This window comes from Vigna angularis, chromosome 2, assembly GCF_016808095.1.
Source record: "Vigna angularis cultivar LongXiaoDou No.4 chromosome 2, ASM1680809v1, whole genome shotgun sequence".
Classification (NCBI taxonomy): Eukaryota; Viridiplantae; Streptophyta; class Magnoliopsida; order Fabales; family Fabaceae; genus Vigna; species Vigna angularis.
This window is the reverse complement of record NC_068971.1, coordinates 11,987,772-12,014,985: the sequence shown is the minus strand read 5'-3', so window position 1 is coordinate 12,014,985 and position 27,214 is coordinate 11,987,772. Positions and strand designations below refer to the sequence as shown.

Below are 27,214 nucleotides of genomic sequence, written 5' to 3'. Positions count from 1 at the left end.
TACAGTCCAACCCCTTTGAGGCACCCTCAAAGTCAAGAACGCAACACGTCCTTCTTCTTGTAATCACAACAGGGAACTCAACTCAATCTTCAGCAGATTGTAGAACCTGATCTTGCAATAGACACCCAAATGTGCATATAGATCATACTTTAGAAACTCAACAATCTTGCTCTTCAAGAAATCACACCTAGTTGATCACCACGGTCAAACTAGTTTCTTAGAGCTCTTTCTCTTTCTGTAAGCTTTGCACTTTTCTGCAAAAGAATATGAAAATGTTAGAATCACAAAAGTCTCTACAGAAATCGAATTTGCATCAATTTATAGTATATCACATCTTTGACGCATTTTAATCGACTAAGCTACTAATGCAGTCGAATACACTAATTCAGTTATAATAGATAGTAGCAGTCAAAGCACTTAATTGAATTCACATTTAATGCAATCGAATAACATTTAATGCTTGGTCAACATATTTAAAAATATAGCCGTTGTAACAGTTATTTCAAGCATTAACAAATTTCAAAACAGTAACAAACTTAATCGAATACATATCGCATGCAATCGATTATGCAACAATGTTATGCAAAGTTGTGAAAACTTTTCTCTTTGAAAAACTCTCACAGCACACTTGAAAAGTTTGTGTAAAAACACGAGTTTTAATCGATTCACCCCATAATGTAATCGATTTCAAACTTGTTGTTTTGCCACACATTTTAAAGTTCAACATTAGTGTTTGTGGTTTTTCATCCAAAAACATGTGTCATGCATTCATGTATAAAATCACATATAACTCATTGAAATGCAATGAACAACATAGCAATCAACACAATCATGTTCTCATATACTCATATAACATGTAAGCATAGAACATGTAACACAAAATACACATGTGTTATTAATTATGTGTTCTCATCATAAAAAACTCAAATATTACTGAGATTGTGGGTTCAGCTAAACCAGTGTTCCCCTATCAACAATCTCAACAAATTTCTTAACTAAAATTTAAGACAGTATGATACATTACAATGTGATATGCTAACTTGAAATTATTAGGTGAAGAATTTAAAATTATCTTTTTAATATATATACATACAGTAACATCTCAAAACATAACATAAAACTATATAATAGTTATTACATAATTAAAATAAAAGAACAGTTAGAGAAAGAATTATAAAGTATTATTTACCGCCATTTCAAAATAACTATAAATTTAAAACTTTATATATGAGTTAACCAAAACTATTTACAAAAGCTAATATCAAGAACAACTAAGCAACATCTCTTCCATCTAGTGTCTACTCCAGGAAAACCTCATATCCCTTTGTTCACACCCACAGAATGATCATAGCAAGAAAAAAGAACAGAAAAACATACAAATACAAGCACAAATAAAAGGGTAAGCTAGATTACAAATAAGGAATGATATTTATATAGAAACTCATTGAAACATTTTACATACAACAAACATATCACCACACCATCATCAAACACTTTATGCATGACACTATTATGAATGGACTATTCGGATTTAGAATGAATGTCGAGCTATGGCGGGTTGTGCACTTGTGGTGGCTTCTACTACTTTACAAAGCCATTGTTAATGAGTTTCACCCTACCACACACAAGGTTAGTCCGTTCCACGCCTTGGGTCATACTGGAAGCACCCAAGACTAAGACCTCTTGTTACTCTCACCACATGTATCAATCCTCTCTATATGAGAATGACTAAGCTCCCTGCATTCAAACTGATGATACTTGAAACTACACCAAGAATTCCACCTTGGAGCTCACTTTCAACAATTTGAAAACCTTTGAAACCATGTACATACATCTTTTTACTTTTACATTGCACACTTACATTTATAACCTTTCAACATACTTTACAATACATCATTGGAAAACACTTAAAACATACCTAACAATGCATCACACTTCACTTAAAATATAAGTATAAAAGTATCCAAGGTGGCGCTCAGGTGCCTAGAAACTGGCGCTCAACGCCCTAGCTTTAGTTTTTTAACACTCAATGCCAGAAATCTGGCGCTCAGCATCCTAACCCCTGGAATGAGGCGCTTAATGCCCTGGCCCCTAGGATAGGGCGCTCAACACCTTGTTTGGGCGCTTAGGCGCTATCAGCAGAATTCCACTCTTTTAGATTGTTTCTCCCACTTACCACACAACTTCTAAAGACCCCTAAGACCCTTTAAACCTTGAGAAAACTTAGAAAATACTATTGTAACTCAATTTGATACTTTAAAACCCAAATTCACTCCTACAAGCTACCCAATTTCAATTCTACACTTTTAAACCCTCATATCATTTTACAAACTACATAAAAAAGTCTAGATACACTAGCACCCTTTAATACCTCAGTTTCATCCTAGCAATCCTACTCTTTATTTCCAACACCTAAAACCTCCAAAGTGCCTAAGAAACTCAACCTTTTAGACAATTGTCACTTTCATGACAGATTTTTCCCTCTAAACAAGTTCTAATTGGTTTCCTAATATACTCCAAACTCTCCAAAACATTCTATACCACTTACCTCAAAATCTCTCTTTTTACACCAAAAACACTTGAAAACTCCAACCATGAACCACCTCATTGCTACATATTAGTTTTCAATCATCTAACACTTCTAATAAGTCCTAATTAACCTCCTAACAATACTAAATTAGCTACCATCTCACTCCCATACATATTCCTCAATTTTACTTATCAAACCCCCCTCTTTTTAAGCCTGAAACACAAGTAACTTAACCAATGTTTTCACAAATACTTGAATTTAATTTCAAACACTAAAACATCATTATCACACACAATTATAACATTATCAAGCATCACCATTTTACCACACCAATTATACTCAACACCATATTATCAAAAACATCAATTTAACATACATAGTATTTACCCAATCACACTAATTTCACAAAAACAACTATAAATCATAGAAATATCAAATGTATACTACAAACACAAACTAAGACAATGTCTAGCTTCCCTTACCTCACAAGACAACTACTCAACTCAAGAAACGTTCTGCTGATTGTTTGAAACGCAAGAAGTCTCTAAACGAACCTACAAAACACCAAATTGGAAATGGACATAGTCCTTAGAACTCTAGATGAACTAAGAATGAGTAGGAGAAGCATGATTACACATGCAAAGACACTAGATTTTTTTAAAAACAGATTAAGAATGAAGGAGGAAAAAGAAGTAAAAACTTACTTACTCTATGTCAGAAATTGATAAACTAGAATTGTAGACCTTGATCGTCAAATATATGACTTAGGAGTAAGAACTCTTAGAGAGATGTGAAAGGAAACAAAGAGAAAGAGTTTTATATATAGACAGTATTTTAAGTAATGAGACGAATTTAGAAAATTCTATTTATATTAATTAATTATTTTAAAATAAAATAATCAATCTCATTATTTTAAAACACTTATCAACTCTAATATCTATTTTCTTGATTATTTATATATATATATATTCCACACAAGTAACTACTACTAGTTATATACACTCTTGGAAACACTTGCATTTTGATAAAACATGATACCATAAAGAGTTAGGATAAGATTATTTAAATGAAAAATATTTCTTCTAATATTTAACAAAACAATTGTTAAAAAAAAAGTATGAGATAACACCTAAATATTAAAGCAAAAAGTATTAATTAAATGATGATAATTTGGGGTAGCGAACCGTATTAGAAATTATAGTTATATTTTGTGAATGCTGTGCAGCATTTACGGAGCCATCCAGACACACGTCTCGATCAGAGGAGTTCTAAGAACATTTAAAGGCACGAAGTCAATGGTATCAACATAGTCAGCAATCTTGTTATGGTAATTTTTGTTTTCTAATGTTTGTCTTCCAACTTCATCCTTCAAACACCACATACACCTACCCTTACTTTCCTATTTTATTCCTCCAACTTGTTTTAGGTTTTCCTTTTGACTTTTTATTTATTTAAATCCTTTTGCTATTTGCCTTAGAAGGCACGATTATGTAAGGCATTTTTCTTTCATTATTTTAGAGTTAAGGGTTCTGAATTTTTGATGTATAATAAATGTGAAAATATCGTTGAAGTTCTTCAAAGTACATCCAATGGAAGATGCATAGCACGTGTAATTACGGTGTTCTTCGTCGGTCCTTTTCTTTCTGCAACTCCTTATTACTAACTATACACCCTTATTAAAAAGATTAAACTACCCCTCTGTTTTATGTCACCACTGTTGTTATTGTTATCCTTGCACTGTCAATACTAACTACACTTACATTCTCCAGTACAGAGGAAGAAAAATAAGAGTGAGAATTCGATTCAGAAAATTTATTTTTAAATACATTTTATACATCTTGGACGAAAATCTTATTCTATAAATTCTGTTTCAGAATTTCTTTTACAAAAATTATATTTTTTAAATTTCAAAAAACTTATTCCAAAAAACACTTGTAAATTGAAAATTACTGAAGTATAGTTAAAAATTATGAAATCTATGAAGTAAAAGTCTCTTCGTCGTTGTCTTGGTTCCTCCCCAAGCTTTTCCCATGCTCCATGTATTGTTGTCACGTGTGACTCGTTCAAACTACAAAGTTGCTTAAATTATTATTGACAAAGCACAAAATTCAACAAAAAAGTTATATTATTAAATTCTAATATACATTCAATTTCACAAACTATAATAAAAAAGTTTAGAGAAAAATATCTATGATGCATATATTTAATGAATTAAATAATAATAATAAAATTATTATTATTTTCATATTTAATTAACATTGACATTACATTATTTATCTGGCCAAATAGACATATTAAAAAATATTTTTTTATTTATCTAGCCTAACAGACATATTAAAAAAATTACAGTTGGATTACAGTTCAACAAAATTCAATAAACTTTATCCTTGAAATAATTTAAAATATATCTATTGAACAAATATTCATATATTAACAATAGTCATGATAAATCTTATAAGTTAGATTATATTATAATATTCTTATTATAATGTATTGTATCACATTATTATTATTTATTTGAGAAATATATTTATTTTACTGATATTATTTGATATCATATTACATATTTTCTGAAATGGACCTAAGATCTAAAAGTCTTACAAATACATTTGGTATTCTTTAGAGAATAGTAAATCTTGATTTGTTTTCCGATCATCACTAGTACATGTTAATATTCCTCTAGACACTCATATTTTGTACATGTCCAAAGGTCTTCCATCAAGATCCTAATAAGAATACTCTTTAGTTATTTATGATAATTTAATAAAAACAACTCAATGTATAAAAACACTGTTAGCAAAAATCAAAGATGAAGTTTTGATGATGAACAGATTTGTACAAGTCAAGATCCATAAAGACAGATTGAAGATCTCTGTATTTTATAAAGCTTTTATAATAATCAAAGTTGATGTAATAATGCTCAAATATGTATTAGGGTTGATTCTTGTAATTTATATTTGATTTATTTACTGTTGAGAATCATCCACAAGCTGTTTTAATCGATTAAACCCAGTTTTAATCGATTAAAACGAGGCTGGCACTGAAAACCCAATTGCCCCTGTAATAATCGATTAAAGCTAATAATAATCGATTAGTTAATCGATTATTCCTGAGAATAATCGATTAACACTAGCCGTTGGGGGTTTCAGATTTGAAAAACTAGCCGTTGTACTCATTTTAATCGATTAATACTTGTGTTAATCGATTAAATGCGTTAGATGACCCGTTTTCGAAGAATGGAAGGGTATTAGGCTGAGTCTATAAGATGGCTCACTCTTTATCTCAAAAACAACTCTTTCCTTGTGCTAAAAACCTCTGAACTCTTTGAGAACTCTGTGAGATTGTTGAAGCTAAGGAAACTCTTGTCTGCAAAGTCCTGAAGTGTTATTGTGGTGACAGAGGAATAGCTTGTTCATCCTTGGTGTATCCGAGGAAGTGCCTGGAAGAGAATCATCTTTCGTGAAGCATTCGAAGCAGGTGGTCATCCTTTGTGAAGATTCAAAGGAAGTGTAAGTTCGTCTCTTGTGGTTTCAAGAGAGGTGGTAATTCTAAACTCTTACAAATTGTTTTTCTTTGTGATTAATATTTGTAACTGTTTTGTGTTAGTGAAAAAGGTTTATCTTGTTTGAGATAAGCGACTGGACGTAGGATCCGAGTGATCTGAACCAGGATAAAATCACCTGTGCAATTTTTCTCTTTCCCTTACTTTGTCATTTATATTTAATTATTTGCTCAGTAAGAAAAATTAAGAGAAAAATAATAAAAGGCACAATAAAAGTATATAACCAATTCACCCCCTCCTCTTGGGTTGTTCCACGCTAATAATTCCGTTGCAGCGATTTTAACAATTGGTATCAGAGCTTGCTTTGATAGTCATTCAAATGGCAGGATCACATCAAACCTTTGCAGAGGGTGCATCAATCAATAGACCCCCACTATTCACAGGTGAGAACTATGCATTCTGGAAGGTAAGAATGCAAATATTTATTGAATCTATTGATTGTGAAATTTGGGATGTTATTGCGTCTGGCTCTTCTGTTCCTACTAACAATACACAGGAACCAAAGCCCCGTGGTCAATGGACCATTGAAGAAAAGAAAAGATTTCAGAATGACGTAAAAGCCCGGAATATTATTGCATCAGCGTTGACTGTTGATGAGTTCTACAGGGTCTCTGTCTACAAAACTGCTCAAGAAATGTGGGACGTACTCAGAGTGACGCATGAAGGAACAGATGATGTAAAGAGGGCAAGGAAGAACTCCTTAATCCAAGAGTATGAAATGTTCCAGATGAAGCAAGGAGAAACAATTTCAGACGTTCAAAAACGCTTCACCAACATTGTCAATCATCTCATTGGACTGGGTAAGTCATTTGATACCGATGAACTTAACATTAAAATCTTGAAGTCTTTAGACAGGTCGTGGCAACCAAAGGTGACTGCAATCTCGGAGTCACAAAACCTCAACACCATGACTATGGCGACACTCTTTGGAAAGTTGAGGGAACATGAACTAGATCTTGGAAGACCTGATGAAGAAGAAGCAAAAGCCAAAAACAACAAGAAGAGTTTGGCATTAAAGTCGGAGGTTGAAAGAAGCAAAGGTAAATCGGAAGATGAAGACTCAGACGAAGAAGAAAATTTAAGCCTTGTGATCAAAAGATTAAACAGGTGCATGAAATCTAAAGGTAAAGGAAGATTTAGATACGAAAAGAAAGATAATCAAGTATCTTCCTCAAATTACCGATGCTACGGCTGTGGAGAAAAGGGGCATCTAAAAGCAGACTGCCCAAATCAAAAGAAGGGTGAAGATAAAAAGGAGAAAAGATTCTTCAAGAAAAAGAAGGCCTACATTGCATGGGAAGACGACAATGAGACTATTTCAGATTCAAGCGACTCAGATGAAGAAGCAAACATCTGTTTGATGGCCGATGATGATAATGTAAGCCAAGTAAGTAATTCACACTATTCTGATAATGATAGTCACATTGATGAAGATGAATTGCATGAAACATATGCTGCATTATTAATTGAATCTGAAAAATTAAATATTTCTCATAAAAAGCTGAAAAAGGATTTTAAAAATTTAAAATCTGAATTTGACAACCTTCTTGAAGAAAATGAAAATTTGAAGTTTACTTCTGAAAATCTCTCTAAAATAAATGATGCTTTGAAAACTGAATTTACAAATTTGTCTGAAGAAAACAGAAGTTTGAAAAATAAATTTTTATATCAAGCAGAAGAAATCAGAAATTTGAAAAGTAAAGAAAAATATATTGCTAATAATGAATGTGAATCTTGCATAAAATTCAAATATTTTTCTGAAAATACAACCACTTGAGAATGTAGTAAAATCTCTGAAAATAAAGCTGCTAGGAAATTTGCTCCTAAAAATAAATATAGAACCAGCAAAGCATGGGTAGAAAAAGGAACGATTAACAGAAACACAAATGATGTATCCTGTTTTTACTGCATGAGAAAAGGCCATACCTCAAACAAATGCAGAATTAAACGTTTTGGTGTTTCTAGTGGAAGGTATGTTTGGGTTGCTAAGTAATTTGAATCTAACCCAAAAGGACCCATACAAAGAAGTTGGGTACCTAAATTAGCTTGTTTGTTCCTTTTTTTTGCAGGTATTACAGAAATCAAGAAAAGTCATGTGGTGTCTCGATAGTGGTTACTCAAAACACATGACAGGAGACAAGACGAAGTTCACAAATTTTAAAGAAAAGGAACAAGGCTTTGTTACCTATGGTGACAACAACAAAGGAAGAATTCTTGGAAAAGGGGATATAGGAAGCAAAGACACCTTGATGATCAAAGACGTGCTATATGTAGAAGGACTAAGGCATAACTTAATTAGCATAAGTCAACTGTGCGACAAAGGATTCAAGGTAACCTTTGAGAAGAATTCTTGCACTATTTTTAAGAATGATTCTTCTGAAATTGCATTAAAAGGAGTTAGACATAATAATATTTATTTAATTGATTTAGAAAATGCATCAAATAAAAATATTTCATGTTTAGTTGTTAAAGAGGAAAACCCATGGTTATGGCATAGGCGTGCTGCTCATATACATATGCAACAATTAAACAAACTTATATCTAGAGATCTAGTAATTGGTTTACCTAAATTAAAGTTTGTAAAAGATAAATTGTGTGATGCATGTCAAAAGGGTAAACAAGTTAAAAATTCCTTTCATTCAAAAAATATTGTTTCTACTTTAAAACCTTTGGAACTTTTACATATGGATTTATTTGGTCCTTCAAGGATAAAAAGTTTTGGTGGAAACTATTATGCTTTGGTTATTGTTGATGATTTTTCAAGATACACTTGGACTTTCTTTCTCACTCTTAAAAGTGAAGCTTTTAAAGAATTTAAAAAGTTTGTTGTTTTAGTTCAAAATGAAAAGGATCTAAGAATAAAAGCTATTAGAAGTGACCATGGTGGTGAATTTCAAAATGAATTATTTGAAAGTTTTTATGAAGAACATGGTATTTCTCATAAATTTTCCTCACCTAGAACTTCCCAACAAAATGGAGTTGTAGAAAGAAAGAATAGAACCTTAGAGGAACTTGCTCGTACTATGTTAAATGAAAATAATGTTCCTAAACAATTTTGGGCCGATGCTGTGAGTACTGCTTGCTATGTTTTAAATAGAATGATAATTCGACCTACTTTAAAACGTACTCCTTACGAGCTTTTCAAAAATAGAAAACCAAATGTTTCCCATTTAAAAATTTTTGGATGCAAATGCTATGTTTTAAACAATGGAAAACTAAATTTGGGAAAATTTGATTCAAAAGTTGATGAAGGAATTTTTCTTGGTTATTCTTTAACAAGCAAAGCATATAGAATTTTTAATAGGAAAATGTTCACAATAGAGGAATCCATACATGTTACTTTTGATGAAATTGTGGACCTTGAGGCAAAACCTCTTGAGTCAAAAGAATCTGATGCAGGAACAAGTGAAGATTCATCAAAGGAGACAAATGAAGAGAAGAATCATGACAATCCACAAGATGAAGATTTAAATAAAATATGGCGACAACCTAGAGGATTATCTTTGGACAACATAATTGGCGATATCACACAAGGGGTAAACACAAGAAGTAATATTGTAAATTATTGTATGAATGTTGCTTTTGTGTCACAAATTGAACCAAAGAATATTAAAGAAGCCCTTCAAGATGAAAAATGGTGTATTGCAATGCAAGAAGAACTCAACCAGTTTGAAAGAAATCAAGTGTGGGAATTAATTCCCAGAAAAGACACTCATCAAGTAATTAGAACAAAGTGGGTGTTCAGAAACAAACTGGATGAAGAAGGAAACATCACCAAGAATAAAGCTAGGCTTGTGGCAAAAGGATATAGTCAAGAAGAAGGTATAGATTATGCTGAGACATACGCTCTAGTTGCCAGTCCATGCAGGGAGAATTTGAGATGTCAATGATGGGAGAACTTACTTTCTTCCTCGGACTTCAAATCAAACAAATGGAGAAAGGAACATTTATATCTCAAACCAAGTATTGCAGGGAAATCCTTAAAAAGTTTGAGATGGACAATGCTAAAGAAGCATCAACTCCCATGGGAACATCCTGCTACTTAGACAAAGATGAGACAGGTAAAGAGGTAAGTCAGACCAAATACAGAGGTATGATTGGCTCTCTATTATATCTTACTGCTAGTATACCTGATATCATGCAAAGTGTATGTGTGTGTGCTAGGTATCAGTCAAGCCCTAGAGAGTCTCATCTTACTGCAGTAAAATGCATTTTTAAATACCTTAAGGGGACAACATCCTTTGGTTTATGGTATCCTTCAGGAGCTGAGCCTAGTCTTGTAGGATTTTCTGATGCTGATTATGGAGGTTGTAAGATAGATAGGAAAAGCACTAGTTGAACCTGTCACTTTTTAGGTAGTTCCTTAGTCTCTTGGCACTCTAAGAAACAAGCCTGTGTAGCCTTATCAACCACTGAAGCTGAATACATTGCTGCGGGTAGTTGTTGTGCACAAATCTTATGGATGAAACAACAATTAGAAGACTATGATATTCATTTAGATCATATTCCGCTTAAGTGTGATAACACAAGTGCTATAAAACTTACCAAAAATCCTATCATGCATTCTAGAACCAAGCATATAGAAATTCGGCATCACTTCATTAGAGACCATGTCCAAAAAGGCGATTGTGAAATGGAATTCATAGATTCTAAGCATCAATTAGCGGACATTTTCACCAAAGCATTGCCTAAGGATAGATTTTTTGAGCTTAGGAGAGATCTAGGCATATTAGAAAGTAATGATTTCTAGATCCTCTTTGTTTGTTTTGTTGTTTATCTTCATGATTGTATGCATCTTCTTTTTAAAATTCAATAAAAAGTTGTTCATTTCTTTTTCTTCTATGCATAATTTATTTTTATTAAGGGGGAGGACATATTTTTTTCTTATGATCAAAAAGGGGGAGAAGATAGTTTAAACTCCTTATTTCTTTATTTTTTCTATTAATCTCTCCGTGAGTTGTGGTTGTTTCAGATTATTAAAAAGCTTTAAACTCAGGAGAATTTTTGATCATCATCAAAAAGGGGGAGAATGTTAGCAAAAATCAAAGATGAAGTTTTGATGATGAACAGATTTGCACAAGTCAAGATCCATAAAGACAGATTGAAGATCTCTGTATTTTATAAAGCTTTTATAATAATCAAAGTTGATGTAATAGTGCTCAAATATGTATTAGGGTTGATTCTTGTAATTTATATTTGATTTATTTACTGTTGAGAATCATCCACAAGCTGTTTTAATCGATTAAACCCAGTTTTAATCGATTAAAACGAGGCTGGCACTGAAAACCCAATTGCCCCTGTAATAATTGATTAAAGCTAATAATAATCGATTAGTTAATCGATTATTCCTGAGAATAATCGATTAACACTAGCCGTTGGGGGTTTCAGATTTGAAAAACTAGCCGTTGTACTCATTTTAATCGATTAATACTTGTGTTAATCGATTAAATGCGTTAGATGACCCGTTTTTGAAGAATGGAAGGGTATTAGGCTGAGTCTATAAGATGGCTCACTCTTTATCTCAAAAACAACTATTTCCTTGTGCTAAAAACCTCTGAACTCTTTGAGAACTCTTTGAGATTGTTGAAGCTAAGGAAACTCTTGTCTGCAAAGTCCTGAAGTGCTATTGCGGTGACAGAGGAATAGCTTGTTCATCCTTGGTGTATCCAAGGAAGTGCTTGGAAGAGAATCATCCTTCGTGAAGCATTCGAAGGGGTGGTCATCCTTTGTGAAGATTCAAAGGAAGTGTAAGTTCGTCTCTTGTGGTTTCAAGAGAGGTGGTAATTCTAAACTCTTACAAATTGTTTTTCTTTGTGATTAATATTTGTAACTGTTTTGTGTTAGTGAAAAAGGTTTATCTTGTTTGAGATAAGCGACTGGACGTAGGATCCGAGTGATTTGAACCAGGATAAAATCACCTGTGCAATTTTTCTCTTTCCCTTACTCTGTCATTTATATTTAATTATCTGCTCAGTAAGAAAAATTAAGAGAAAAATAATAAAAGGCACAATAAAAGTATACAACCAATTTACCCCCCTCTTGGATTGTTCCACGCTAATAATTCCGTTGCAGCGATTTTAACAAACACAAGTTAATAAAAAAATAAGAATATTTATAGATGCTTAAAATGATGATTTAGACTCGTTTACACTTAGAAAAAGAAAATATTAAATTGAAAAAAGAAATATTAAATTAATTAGGTGTGAAAAATGAGTCCATCCATCTATTTTGTCCCCAAAACAATAGTCAATTTGACTTATTTTGGTCTATAAAAAACAGAGTGGATCAAGTTGACTCGTTATAAAAAAATAGATTAAAAATTCCAACCCATCCTATCACAAAAAAGGCCGACACATACTGTCACATTTTTTTTATATGAATAAATATTTAATTATATAAATATTTTCTAAATGTTTAATTGATTAATTAATATTTTTAATTAAATAATTATTACATTTACATATAAATTACTCTTACTCTTTTGTAACTAATAATTAAAATTTAACTTTTAAGTTTTAATGATTTAAATTATAATAATTTTACATATTTACAAAAATATAATATAAAAAATTAATATTTTTAATTATTTATATTATAATTTTAATTTTAAAAAATAAAATAAAACAGACTAGCCTGCCTTTGACTCGTCAATTTGACAAGTTAAACAAGCCAAACCAAAACGACTTGCGAATTGAAAACTCCAACCCAATCCAGCGTTGTGATGGGTTGAAGGAGTGGCCCGTTGACACAGCCCATTTTAACACCTCTAATATATAAGAGGAGAGAAATAGAAACATAGAATTATTTTTTTCAATAGAAGGTATGTGAAAGAGATGGTGGTGGAATTTAGTGCGAGTGTCACATCATGGATGAAAATGGTCAGTTTCCTCGTTCTGTCTTGCCCTGTTTCTAATTTAAAGACCCCACAGGTGTCACTAAGATGGAGTCATGCATACAAAGCAAACGTTGAAAAATGTTATTTTAAGTCCTTCACACGTTGTCCCTGTTGAACATATTTCAGGAACGACTGTATGATATTTAAAGTTCTTTCATGGTTAGTAGGATCCATAAAATTCTTTTAATACTGATATTTTTAGATAGATAATGATTATTCTTATCAATAATCCATTGATCATGATCATGATAATGCGCATGCTTGGTTTATGAGATAAGAAATCAACACATTGCATAGTAACTTCACCTGCATGATGTTCGTACTATCATAATGTAGTCCTACAAACCAGTAGTCAATCCTGAGTTTGTTTACAATTTGAGGAATTTATCTTATAACATAAACAAAGTAGTTCAATTAAGAAAGGGGAGAAAGGAACACCTAATCTTTGTTCTGCCCGTCTTTGTCAATCTTGGGAAGAGAGTGAGGGTTTCAAAAGATTCAGATATAGCAACCTCGTTACAACATGTTTGTTCTTCTTCAATCTTTACATAACATGGTCACAAATTACAAATTACAACTTACATAATCATAATAAATTAGAAATAACCATAGAAATGAATAGAAATATCAGAAAATGAATAATGAGTACCATTCAAATTTGGTGAAAGCCGATTGCACTACAGAATTTTAGTGGTTGATTCTGTCTGTAGTGAGAGTACTGTTACCACCCAACTTTAACGGCCTTTTGGATTCATGATCTGGGAGAACACAGCACTTGGGGTTAACCCATCAGAGTCTTCACTAGCCAAGCTTCTACCTCCAATGCTCATTGAAATGCCACTGCTTCTGGAGTCAGTCACATTACCATCATAAGCCCCCATCGCATCAGAGTCTTTCTTTCCTTTAGAATCTGTATACGTGGGCTCCTCTTCATTGTGAATGTCGCCAAAGCCGTTGTCACTTTCCTCTGCGCTTTCTTGCAGCTGCAAAGCAAATTCAAGGTTCCACAAGACATCACCCATGGATGGCCTTTCAATACCCTGGTCAGCCACGCACTTCATCGCAGTCTCGGCAAATTTCTTGAAGCATTCTGGAGCTATCTTGCCTTTTAGATAGGGATCAATGATTTGGTCAAGAATGCCTTTAAGGTAGCAATGAGCTGCCCACTCAGCCAGACTCACTTGCTCCTTAGCAAGGGCTGGGTTCAAAGCTGGACGAGCACATAATATCTCAAAGAGAACCACCCCAAATGAGTAAACATCAGATTTGTCAGTTAGTTGCTGCCTCCTGAAGTATTCTGGATCCAAGTACCCAAAGCTACCCTTTACCACAGTACTTACATGGGTATTATCCAATGTTGGACCTGTTTTTGACAATCCAAAATCAGAAACCTTGGCCACCCATTTCTCGTCCAGTAAAATGTTTGTTGTCTTCACATCACGGTGGATGATTGTGTGTTTAGCTCCAGTGTGTAGATAGTGTAAACCCCGAGCAGCTCCAATGCATATCTCAAGCCTTTGCTTCCATGGAAGTGGAGGTTTCTGGGTCTTGTACAAATGCTCTCTGAGTGTTCCATAGGCCATATAATCATAAACAAGGATCATTTCAGTGTTTTCTTCACAGTATCCAATCAGAGAAACAAGGTGGCGGTGACGAAGTTTAGAGAGCATTTCAATCTCAGTTTGGAACTCATGCACCCCCTGCTCAGACAGTGGATTCCCACGTTTAATTGCTACTTTGGTTGTTCCACCATCAATTTCTCCCTTGTAAACCTTACCGAATCCTCCCACACCAAGAAGCAAAGCCTCATCAAAGTTGTTTGTGGCAGACTTGATTTCAGCAAATGAGAAATGACGGCAAAGGTTTGATGGGAGGGAGGAAGCATAACTTCCTGTTGTGTTGGTCTTGGCAGAAACTGCAGAGTGTGAAGGACCATAAAGAGAAAGTGGAAGCCAGCCCGATGGCCCTTCACTTGCATCAGAATCCTTTCCTTGCCTACGGCGACGAGATGCAGCTAAAGCACATAGCCCAATGACAAGTACTACAACAACACCTCCAGCAACACCTCCTGCAATTATGCCTGTATGATTCTTTGATTTCCCATGATTATGTGCTCTAGCTGTTGACGGGTCAATTATATCTTGCACAGGGGGAGGAATAGGATTTGTCCCTGCCAGATTTCCAGCAGTATCACTAATTTTGAATATCTCCACTCCATTCAATATAGCATCATAATACATGGGCTTGTCAGTTGGATCTGGATGCAATGCAAGCCACAGGTCCTGCCGTGGTTCTCCAGCATCGGGTATAAAGACAACATAATCTTTATGCACAGGCACCCCATTAGAATGTGAAAGGCCAGAATCTTTTGCCCAGGCAATAACATCAGCCTGGGGAATAGCTGTTTGATTATTGAGGAATATATCAAATACTCTTTGATTAATCTTGGTTATATTTGATGATACCTCAGCAAAATGAAGTCTCACTAGATAGGAAAATCCCGAATCAATGTTGAAGATCCAAGTCAAGTTGTAATTCGTGTTGATCTCCGGATTCGGGCCCATTGATCTGGCCGTAGTATAGACATCAAGTGGGGCAATATAACTTGGTGTGTCCGGAGGATACTCAAACTTCACATTTGAATCAGCAGGCTCTGTAACTCCAAATGCAGCGCCAAAGAGGAAGGGAACATCATCAGACCATGACCTAAACATACCAGTATCACGGGAGGGAGAGATATCATTCCCACCCACGTTCAACCTATAAACATTCTCAAGTGCAGTGCTGTTATCAATAGTGTAAGCAGTATTTGTACCCACTATCATGGTAGTTCCATCGGTAGAAGTATAAATATCAGGCATGGACACAACCTCAATCCCATTGACAAACGCGTAAGCATTGGATGCATTGGTAGAAGGAGTGAAAGTCACATTCAAGGTCTTCCCATCTACATGGATGGCAAATTCCTTCAAAATGTAGGCATAATTCAAAGCCAGGGTGGTCTGAGCAACACTAAAGTTCCTAAGAAGCGTGTATGAATTCGCCGTCACCGCAAAAAGGGCATCAGATGCATTGAGATTAGAGTAAGAAGCCGGGTAAAAGTGCAGCCGGAGGAACTTCCAACCGGAAGCCACCGGGAAAGCATAGGTAAACGGCGCGTGGAACACACGTGCTGTCATGTAGGGCACCTGGGGGACGGCAGGGTCTTGAGTTGCCGCCTGCGATACGGTGGTGGATTTTTCAGAGGAGGAACCAAACTTGGAACCAACATCAGTGGTCCATACACGGTCATCGGTATCAGTACTGGATGGAGGACCTCCACAATCCAGCAGGATATTATCTGTAGGCTTAAAATCCTGTGCTACAACAAGCTCAATAGCCAATACCAAGCACACGAACAATGGAACACAAACACAGTACCGATCCATGCTCCACATCACGACACAAAATTCCAAACCCAAACTCAAACTCAAACTCAAAATGCTTTGTTGTGTACCATACAACTGCCAACACCTCTTGCAGGGAACTACAATTCACTCGTACCCAGAATTTAAAACAATGAAAGACCACAACTTTGATGCGAAGATCTCATATTCTAGGAACCCAGATCAGAAAAGGGAAGTGGGGTGAGGGATTATGATCAGCTCAGCTTGGACCCAGATTTTCTAAAATCGGCAAAATGCAGAGGGGGGATGGCGAACTAGGTTTTCAGTGAACAACAGGATGGACAATGAAAGGTGAGGGAAAATCACTAATACGGGGGTGAACGTGGTTTGAATATTGAAGAAAACTGAAGTTTGAGAAAGAAGGTATTTTACCTTATGCCATGGGAAGAGGAGCTGAAAAGCAACTCGGTGAGTCAAAGCGGGACAATCCCGAGTTTTGAGAGTTGAATTGGAATGTATTTGGCAGTTGGTTGCAGCTGGAAGGATCAGAGAGAAAATGGTGGAAGGGGGAAATGGAGTGAGAAAGTGCAACAATGACTGGAAACTACCTTAAATACAACACCTACCTGTAATAGAAAAAAAAAACATTTCACAAACAAAACTGAAATTAATTAATAAACCGATAACTTTCGGTAATTTTCTTAATATGTATAACTTTTATTTATTATTTAACTAGTAATATGTACTAAGACAAATCGATCATCTAAAAACAAAAACATTAAATAAAAAATATTCAGTATTTTGTAAGCATTACATCCGTTCTTATATATAAAATTATTTTATTAATTTATATTCATAAAAAAATATTCAATTTAATTAGTAACGTCAAAATTGAATTCGTTGTTGGTTTCTGTGTTATATTTTCCTTTTAAAATTAACTTTAAAATAATTGGGATACATTATCTATTTTTCACTTAATTATATTTTATCTAAGTAATTCTTGTGCTAATATAACATCCTCTTCCGATCTTTTTGAGAAATTTTCTTACTAATTTATGGTATTTATAATTTATTAACTAAAAATAATAATGTTTAAATTTGAATAAAAAATAATTAATACAATAATATAACATAACATAGATACATTGAATGCTTACACTATGTGAAGATGATCTTGAAGATTTAGAATGATTCTTGTTTGAGAATTTCTCAGAAGAGGCTTTGGATAGGTTAGTGTGGACCGTAAAAATATTTTATCCATAATTGAGGATGATTTGTAAGTTAAATAAAATGTTGTATTAATTATTAGCGTATATTGTTTCTGTTATAAGTACAATGTCAACGGTTTAAGTGGTGTTTTTTCATTTAAAATTTTAAAGATGTTTTAAAGTTTAAGTGTTGAATCAAACTAATTATCCCAATTGCATAATAGACTTTACCTATTAGAAATTAAAATTAATGTAATCTAAAATTAATATAATCTAATTCATGACTGACCAGTTTGCTTTCTAAACATCGTTAAATAATCTAAATTATAATTAATTATTCGGTTTATAAACACAATTTTTGTGTGATCTTTAATTAAAATGGAAATGCAACTCATGGCAATTATAACTAATTTTACTACGATTTTTATTACACGAGCTATTAAGAGAAAACTGTAATTATATTAGAAGAATACTTTCCTAAAATCAAGTTTTTGAATTAATAATTTTTTTATTTATAATAATGCACAGAATGTCCATGGTTGTTTGGCTGTAAACCACCCACTTGGGTGTTCCAACTCTGCAGGAAAGCAGAAATTCAAAAGCTGTGATGATTGGATGACAGATATCAGCTTCCAACTTGCAAAAACGCGTTTTCATACTTCTCAGGTCACTTTCTTATGCTTAATTAATTGCTCAGAATAATTGTTGCTAGGAAGAGTATCTAACATGGAAATGACAGATATGTTGAGACATTTAGAAGTCCTTAATCTCAAATTACTGACAGAGACAATAGCAATATGACCATGACAGCTCTTGGGTACCTATCAGAAACGGCCTTTTATTAATTAACAAAAAGACATAATCTACTTTATTTTGTTTACTCACTGAGGAAAATAACATATTACCATATTTGGTTGAAAGTAAGCTAGAATTGATTTTAAAATAATGAATTAGATTTAAATTTTCATTTAAATTAATTTTCTGTTCTAAAAATTAATAATAAGTCTAACTGATTTGGAATATGAACTTCAGATCTTATATACTCCAATCTAAACACCATAACTCAAACACTGATAAAATAGACTTTTAAATGATTTTAGTATTATATTAAAGTGAATTTTAAATTTAATTTAATTTTATAAAATTAACTTATAAAATAAATATATTTTTAATCTTTAAATAAAATAGATTAAATATATGTTTAGTCTTTAAAATTTGATATGAAATTAAAATTTATCACATACTTTGATCCTGTTTAGTTAACAAATTTAAAGTAAATAAATATAATCCTTTTAGTTTAACTGAATTAAATACTTGTAACATATCAAACAACATTTTAAGAGATTATGTATAAATTTGGCAATGCTGGAATGATTCTGCATGTCAACAGTTTTATTATCATCTGAGTGACTGCTTCCATTGAGCAGCTTTGTACACTAAGCAACGTAGCAAGCTTCTATGAACAGAAGCACAAGAAAATGTTTATTGAAGTGAAACTCAGTAAGAAAAACAATATTGACAGACACCACAAGCTGCAATACCAAAATCTGTTTCAGAACTCAAGCAACTGGATTCAGCACGTACATTTTACACGCCTGTGGCTCAACTTGGGCAGTCAATTTTTCCTTAAAGCGTCCCACCAGTGTCTTGTGCTGCATGCATTGTACCAGATAAGTCACAGCATCAGTATCAACAGAGTTGTGATACAAAACAAAGCATGCATTGTAGCAGCTAATTCATAGCATCAGTAGTACCAACAGAACTGAGATGAAAACAAAAGCATGCATACAAAAAACAAAAGATTGAATGCCTACAAACACAGTACCTCCCAAAGGTCTCTTGCTTCAACAGCACTTTTTGATGGAATACCAATATCATCCCAATATGCTGTAATGGAAATATTCCAAGGGCCACGATTTAGCAAGACAACAGCCACCCTGTACCTTGAAAGAGGACCTGCCCAAATCTGCATAAAAGCTCATGCATGATCATTTATTGTTCATATGAAAATAGATACAAAAATCACGTGTTGTGTTCCAAATTCTACTTACCTCAATATCACCTTCCATCCTAACCTTCTTACCTTGCACACCAAGTGAATCTGCGATTATATGATATAAATATTAATAACAAAACCTTGCTATAATGAATAAGAAATGAGTCTGATATAAACTTACAAAGTTACAGACTTTTACAGTGTGAAAGGTTTCTAGACAATGAAAACGGTTTTAGACTGTCAACCAATTAGAAATCATGGTAGCTGTGACTTATTTTGAAGATTGTAAATTCATCATATGACAGTTTTTTATGGATTACTGTGTAAAAAAAAATCAGTACAGAAACTATTTGTATCACCTTGGTTAACTGCAATAACTTCCTTATTTGTTACAATGTCAACAGTGTCTTTGGTCATATTTCTAACATCACAGCCAAGAAGAAGAGGAGCCTGCAACAAAAGAAGGCCTTGTACATGTTTTTGCATAAATCAGTGTATTTGAAGACACAAGAATCATAGTACTACCTTGGAAAGGGCCCATAAACTGAAGTGAACAATATATTCATTTTTTGTCATCCCTCCATTTCCCACCTCAAGCATGTCAGGATCTGTTGAGTTAACATGTTCAATGGATATCATGATTCTCAATTGGATAAAAATATCTTCCCAGAAAGCACAAGGGTAATGAGATTCTAACCATTCCAACCACCAGGTCTTGCATATTCAGCATAAACTTCATTCATGTCTGCCTTTGAAATCATGCTGCCAAAGACAATGTTAGGTAACTTTTATTAGCTACGGATCCATATTAATTCAATAACTCTGCACCAGTTGATTTGATTGTACAGTGGTAAATTATCAGTTTTTTCGTATTTATAGGAGTTGAATTGAACACAGGTTCCATGAGAGCTTAAACAACTAAAGACTGTTCAACCAGTTGAGTGAGATTATTACTCTGATTAACAATGACACTATTGTTTTAGATGAAAGAAAAATAGAATAGGAGTTTGATGGCTATAGAACTTTCTCCCATTTGTACTAACTAATTCAAAACACAATTTTCACCTTTCCCATGAATCATTAATGTCATTGGTAGTTCTCCAGCTGTTTCCCACTTTAGCACCCCATAAAGCAGGGTGCAAGTCTCCCCTAACAAACACACCATCGATGATTAGAGTGAAGAACATGAAATTGGAGGAGCAATAAGTTACTAAAACAGATAAAATTACCATTCACATAGTGAGAAGAAGATTGGACGACCAGCCATTGATAAAGCCCGAGTCATAACAGGGTATCTAGTCATATGAAGACCATAGTTTTCAAAACTATATACAACTAAAAAAGTGGAATGCTAATATTCACTTCGATCAGTTAAAATATAACACTAATAAACATGACTACCTATCAGTTGGTTTTGATTCATCATTGTTACAGTTATCATACTTCAAATAATCAATACCCTGTAGATAAACCAAAACAACCGTTTGTTTAATTGCACTGAATGCGATTATTCCAAGGAAAAAGAAGAAGAAACGAGCACAATGTGCAATACCCATGACGCAAAAGTCTTGGCATCTTGAAACTCATGACCAAGAGAACCAGGCATCTGTTTGCTACAAGTAAAATACCTGCAAAATTGACCAATCTAAAGCTTAGTTAAGAATGTCACAAAGAAGTACATGGGACTAAATTGGTTAGTTGTTTAGTTAAGTCTATGTACCCAGCATCTGAATAAATTCCAAGTTTAAGACCTTTGCTGTGAACATAATCTGCAAGAGCTTTGATTCCAGAAGGAAATGTTGATTTTTTTGCTACCAGATTACCCTATAACAATACAACAGACATCAATAGCCTATGTAAATGTTCGAAAAACAACAATTAATTGAATGTGAGAAGTTTCAGGTAAGCAGTAAGAAAATGAAATGCAATGAAGCATATAAAAACCAGAACAACCGTACATGAGCATCCCGGTTTAATTCAGCCCAACAATCATCTGCAATAATAGAAAATTGTGGATTAAGTTTGACTGCATGTGCTTATGACATTTTGCAAAGTAAAGAAGCACAATATTAATTAATTAATAAGAAGAAGAAACTTGAAAAAATAGGTGTTTCCATGTACCTATATTGACATATGTGTATCCAAGCTTAGAAAGACCAGTAGAAACAAGGGCATCAGCTGTAAACCCATGTAAAAAATCACAATCAGGCTAAATTCTCAACCAAGTGAATCTTTTCTAAAAAACTAAATTAAAAGTCAAAAGCTAATTTCTCAGATGTACACATAATTCTATATATAATCATAAACTGATGATAATAGATATATACAAAATTCACCCAGCACACACACAAAGGGCCAAATACCAGTTTCCCTGGTGATTTTTTCGTTAATTTGACAGCTAAAATGATTCCAACTGTTCCACCTGCACTAAAAGGAACTGTTGTAAGTAATAACATCTCAGTATGATAATTTTTTTTATGGACAAACTTGGAATCAGACAAGAATGGGCTAAGTGTAGTTGCAACTACTTATTTGAGGTACAAGAAAAAAAAATTGTTCTCCCAAGATTCTTGCCAGGCCTGTTCACAACATAAACCGACAGTCGGTTGAAGAGTGTTGCAAGATGAACAGGGAAACTGAGAGACTCAGTGCAAGTGAAAAACAAAAAGCACTCATTCTCACACAAAGAAGAAACTTTATGTTTCTGAACACAAATCACAGACATACCCCATTGGAGGAGTTCTAGCAAGGCCATTAGCAAGAAGATTCCTCTTGTGTTGCTCCACATGGTCATGGAGTTGTGCTGGGTCTGATGATGATGAAGCATTGACACAATTCAAGGAGCAGAGCAAAAAGGGCAACAAAGCCACCAGCACTTTATAGGTAAACCTTCTTCTATCCATTGTGTTTGTTTATTCACTTCAAATGCAGTGCGAAAGACAAGATCCCTTATCTTTTTATACACAGATTTCCTTCACTGCTATGTTCCTCAGTTCAAGGTTGTTCTTTTGGAGTTACTGTGATTTTGAGTTTAATTACACATAAATAAATTAAGTAATCAAAAAGTGAAAAAAAAAATATTAAAAAATTTATACTTTCAAAAAAATTTATATGGTTTTATATATGATTAACTCATGAGTCATGAATAAATACTGGTTTCATTGTATTTTCTTAGGACTGTCAAGATGTGAGTACTCTGCGTGCTGCAGAATTTGAGGACAATGTGACACGATGCAAACACTCTACAATCCACATAGTTTTGAATAATTTCCATGTGAGATATAATTTGAGACTTTCAATGGTGGTTATTAATAAACCTTTGATCCTGATCATGATGATGGGCATGCTTGGTTTTGAGTCATCCCTTAAGATAAAAAATTAATACACTGCATAGTAACTTAACCTGCATGATTTGGTATAGAACAGACTCTTTCGTACTATCATAATTTATTACTATAAACCAGTAGTTAATCTTGAGTTTGTAGAATCTTTTTATCTTACAAAGAAACAAAGTAGTCCAAGAAAAGCACAGTCCAACTAAGAAAAGCACGACATTATTCATCTTGGGTAGAAACTGAGGGTTTCAAAAAATTCAGATATAGCAACCTCGTTATAACATGCTCGCTCTTCAATCTTTACATAACATGGTCACAAATTACAACTTAGATAATCATAATAAATTAGAAACAACCGTAGAAATGAATAAAAATATTAGGAAAATGAATAACGGGTAACATTCAAATTTGATGAAAGCCGATTGCACTGCAGAATGAGTGATTGGCTCTGTATGCAGTGAGAGTGTTGTTACTACACGAACTTAACGGCCTTTTGGATTCATGATCTGGGAGAACACAGCACTTGGGGTTAACCCATCAGAGTCTTCACTAGCCAAGCTTCTACCTCCAATGCTCATTGAAATGCCACTGCTTCTGGAGTCAGTCACATTACCATCATAAGCCCCCATCGCATCAGAGTCTTTCTTTCCTTTAGAATCTGTATACGTGGGCTCCTCTTCATTGTGAATGTCGCCAAAGCCGTTGCCACTTTCCTCTGCGCTTTCTTGCAGCTGCAAAGCAAATTCAAGGTTCCACAAGACATCACCCATGGATGGCCTTTCAATACCCTGGTCAGCCACGCACTTCATCGCAGTCTCTGCAAATTTCTTGAAGCATTCTGGAGCTATCTTGCCTTTTAGATAGGGATCAATGATTTGGTCAAGAATGCCTTTAAGGTAGCAATGAGCTGCCCACTCAGCCAGACTCACTTGCTCCTTAGCAAGGGCTGGGTTCAAAGCTGGACGAGCACATAATATCTCAAAGAGAACCACCCCAAATGAGTAAACATCAGATTTGTCAGTTAGTTGCTGCCTCCTGAAGTATTCTGGATCCAAGTACCCAAAGCTACCCTTTACCACAGTACTTACATGGGTATTATCCAATGTTGGACCTGTTTTTGACAATCCAAAATCAGAAACCTTGGCCACCCATTTCTCGTCCAGTAAAATGTTTGTTGTCTTCACATCACGGTGGATGATTGTGTGTTTAGCTCCAGTGTGTAGATAGTGTAAACCCCGAGCAGCTCCAATGCATATCTCAAGCCTTTGCTTCCATGGAAGTGGAGGTTTCTGGGTCTTGTACAAATGCTCCCTGAGTGTTCCATAGGCCATATGATCATAAACAAGGATCATTTCAGTGTTTTCTTCACAGTATCCAATAAGAGAAACAAGGTGGCGGTGACGAAGTTTAGAGAGCATTTCAATCTCAGTTTGGAACTCATGCACCCCCTGCTCAGATAGTGGATTCCCACGTTTAATTGCAACTTTGGTTGTTCCACCATCAATTTCTCCCTTGTAAACCTTACCGAATCCTCCAACACCAAGAAGCAAAGCCTCATCAAAGTTGTTTGTGGCCGACTTGATTTCAGCAAATGAGAAATGACGACAAAGGTTTGATGGGAGAGAGGAAGCATAACTTCCTGTTGTGTTGGTCTTGGCAGAAGCTGCAGAGTGTGAGGTACCACCATAAAGAGAAAGTGGAAGCCAGCCAGATGGCCCTTCACTTGCACCATAATCCTTTCCTTGCCTATGGCGACGCGAAGCAGAAAAAGCAAATAGCCCAATAACAAGTACTGCAACAACACCTCCAACAACACCTCCTGCAATTATACCTGTATGATTCTTTGATTTACCATGATTATGTGCTCTAGCTTTTGACGGGTCAATTATATCTTGCACAGGGGCAGGAATAGGATTTGTCCCTGCCAGATTTCCAGCAGTATCACTAATTTTGAATATCTCCACTCCATTCAATATAGCATCATAATACATGGGCTTGTCGGTTGTATTTGGATGCAATGCAAGCCACAGGTCCTGCCGTGGTTCTCCAGCATCGGGAATAAAGACAACATAATCTTTATGCACAGGCACCCCATTAAAATGTGAAAGGCCAAAATCCTCTGCCCAGGCAATAACATCAGCCTGGGTAACTGTTTGATTATTGAGGAATATATCAAATACTCTTTGATTAATCTTGGTTATATTTGATGATAGCTCAGCAAAATGAAGTCTCACTAGATAGGAAAACCCAGAATCAATGTTGAAGATCCAACTCAAGTTGTAATTCGTGTTGATCTGCATATCCGGGCCCATTGATCTGGCCGTAGTGTAGACATCAAGTGGAGCAATATAGCTTGGTGTGCCCGGTGGATACTCAAACTTCACATTTGAATCAGCAGACTCTGTAACTCCAAATGCAGCGCCAAATAGGAAGGGAACATCGTCAGACCATGACCTAAACATGCCAGTATCACGGGAAGGAGAGATATCATTCCCACCCACATTCAACCTATAAACATTCTCAAGTGCAGTGCTGTTATCAATAGTGTAAGCAGTATTTGTACCCACTATCATGGTAGTTCCATCAGTAGAAGTATAAATATCAGGCATGGATACAACCTCGATCCCATTAACAAACGCGTAAGCATTGGATGCATTGGTAGAAGGAGTGAAAGTCACATTCAAGGTCTTCCCATCTACATGGATGGCAAATTCCTTCAAAATGTAGGCATAATTCAAAGCGAGGGTGGTCTGAGCAACACTAAAGTTCCTAAGAAGCGTGTATGAATTCGCCGTCACCGCAAAAAGGGCATCAGATGCATTGAGATTGGAGTAAGAAGCGGAGTAAAAGTGCAGCCGGAGGAACTTCCAACCGGAAGCCACCGGGAAAGCATAGGAAAACGGCGCATGGAACACACGTGCCGTCATGTAGGGCACCTGGGGGACGGCAGGGTCTTGAGTTGCCGCCTGCGATACGGTGGTGGATTTTTCAGAGGAGGAACCAAACTTGGAACCAACATCAGTGGTCCATACACGGTCATCGGTATCAGTACTGGATGGAGGACCTCCACAATCCAGCAGGATATTATCTGTAGGCTTAAAATCCTGTGCTACAACAAGCTCAATAGCCAATACCAAGCACACGAACAATGGAACACAAACACAGTACCGATCCATGCTCCACTTCACGACACAAAATTCCAAACCCAAACTCAAACTCAAACTCAAAGTGCTTTGTTTTCTACCGTACAATTGCCAACACCTCTTGCAGGGAATTACAATTCACACATACCCATAATTTAAAAACAATCAAAGACCACAAATTCGATGCGAAGATCTTATATTTTAGGAACCCAGATCAGGAAAGGGAAGTGGGGTGGTGGGTTATGATCAGATCAGCTTGGACCCAGATTTTACAAAACCGGTAAAATCCAGACGTGGAGGAGAATGATGAACTAGGTTTTCAGTGAACAACAGGTTGAACAATGAAAGATGTGGGATAATCACTATTAAGGGTGAGGATGGTTTGAATATTAAAGAAAACTGAAATCTGAGAAAGAAGGTATTTTACCTTGTGCAATGGGAAGAGAAGCTGAAAAGCAACTCGGTGAGTCAAAGCGCGACGATCCCGAGTCTCGAGGGTTTGAATGGAATGGATTTGGCAGTTGCTTGCAGCTGGGAGGAGTTGAGAGAAAACGGTGGAAGAGGGAAATGGAGTGAGAAGGTGTCACACGTACTAAAAACTACCTTAAATACCACACCGACCTGTAAGAGAAAAAAAAAGATTTCACAAACAAAACTGAAATTAATTAATAAATCTATAACTTTCTTCACTTTATTTATTATTTAAATAATAGTGTGCAATAAAAATTTTATATTAAATAAAAATAAAATATTCATTATTTTGAAAGAATTACATTCGTTCTTATATAAAAAATTATTTGATTAATTTATATTCATGAAAAATATTCAATTTATTTAGTAACATCAACATTGAATTTGTTGATAGTTTTTGTGCTGTTTTCTAAAATAAAATTTAAAATAACAGGGATACATCATCTATTTTTCACTTAATTTCCTTTATTTAATTTGCTTTGATGGTATTTATATTTATCAACTACGAATGATAAATATTTAAAATATTTCACTAAAAATAATTAATATAGTATAGATACATTGAATGCTCACACTATGAAGGTGTTCTTGAAGATTTAGAATGATTCTTGTTTAAGATTTTTTTTTTTTCAGAAGAGACAACCATATTAATTTGGATTAAGTTACTGACTGTAGAAATATTTTATCC

General features: G+C 34.7%; 3 protein-coding genes across 4 annotated transcripts; all 3 read right to left on the bottom strand.

Moving 5' to 3' along the window:
• Positions 1-13,468: 13,468 nt before the first annotated feature.
• On the bottom strand, positions 13,469-16,970 carry LOC108328828 (receptor-like protein kinase FERONIA). The gene is made up of 2 exons (XM_017562715.2): positions 13,637-16,970; positions 13,469-13,529 (listed from the first exon to the last, which is right to left on the bottom strand). Exon 1 carries the CDS (start codon positions 16,422-16,424, stop codon positions 13,722-13,724), a length of 2,703 nt encoding a protein of 900 aa, XP_017418204.2. The 5' UTR covers positions 16,425-16,970; the 3' UTR covers positions 13,469-13,529; positions 13,637-13,721.
• A 1,982-nt stretch (positions 16,971-18,952) lies between these two features.
• On the bottom strand, positions 18,953-26,638 carry LOC108328830 (alpha-galactosidase 1-like). Of its 2 annotated transcripts, none has more exons than XM_052873783.1 (16): positions 26,483-26,638; positions 22,305-22,594; positions 21,905-21,999; positions 21,699-21,755; positions 21,536-21,570; positions 21,298-21,401; positions 21,130-21,205; positions 20,979-21,037; positions 20,807-20,872; positions 20,643-20,726; positions 20,275-20,339; positions 20,103-20,185; positions 19,937-20,027; positions 19,633-19,682; positions 19,407-19,547; positions 18,953-19,233 (listed from the first exon to the last, which is right to left on the bottom strand). In XM_052873783.1, exons 2-16 carry the CDS (start codon positions 22,478-22,480, stop codon positions 19,141-19,143), a joined length of 1,275 nt encoding a protein of 424 aa, XP_052729743.1. In that variant the 5' UTR covers positions 22,481-22,594; positions 26,483-26,638; the 3' UTR covers positions 18,953-19,140. The 2 variants fall into 2 exon arrangements, with proteins under 2 accessions (XP_052729743.1, XP_017418206.1); XM_017562717.2 differs by having other exon boundaries at positions 21,941-21,999.
• Positions 23,008-26,484, bottom strand: LOC108328829 (receptor-like protein kinase FERONIA). The gene has a single exon (XM_017562716.2). The coding sequence runs from the start codon at positions 26,086-26,088 to the stop codon at positions 23,395-23,397; it is 2,694 nt and encodes an 897-aa protein (XP_017418205.1). The 5' UTR covers positions 26,089-26,484; the 3' UTR covers positions 23,008-23,394.
• Positions 26,639-27,214: the final 576 nt, after the last annotated feature.

What these genes read in the sequence shown, in the direction of transcription:
- LOC108328828 (XM_017562715.2), bottom strand. Translation starts at nt 16,424, where the DNA reads ATGTGGAGCATGGATCGGTACTGTGTTTGTGTTCCATTGTTCGTGTGC.
- LOC108328830 (XM_052873783.1), bottom strand. Translation starts at nt 22,480, where the DNA reads ATGGATAGAAGAAGGTTTACCTATAAAGTGCTGGTGGCTTTGTTGCCC. An exon ending in GTTTATGGGCCCTTTCCAAG is followed by an intron (nt 20,028 to 20,102) that starts GTAGTACTATGA and finishes CTTTTGTTGCAG; the next exon opens with GCTCCTCTTCTTCTTGGCTG. An exon ending in GGATGGAAGGTGATATTGAG is followed by an intron (nt 19,548 to 19,632) that starts GTAAGTAGAATT and finishes GCTTTTATGCAG; the next exon opens with ATTTGGGCAGGTCCTCTTTC.
- LOC108328829 (XM_017562716.2), bottom strand. Translation starts at nt 26,088, where the DNA reads ATGGATCGGTACTGTGTTTGTGTTCCATTGTTCGTGTGCTTGGTATTG.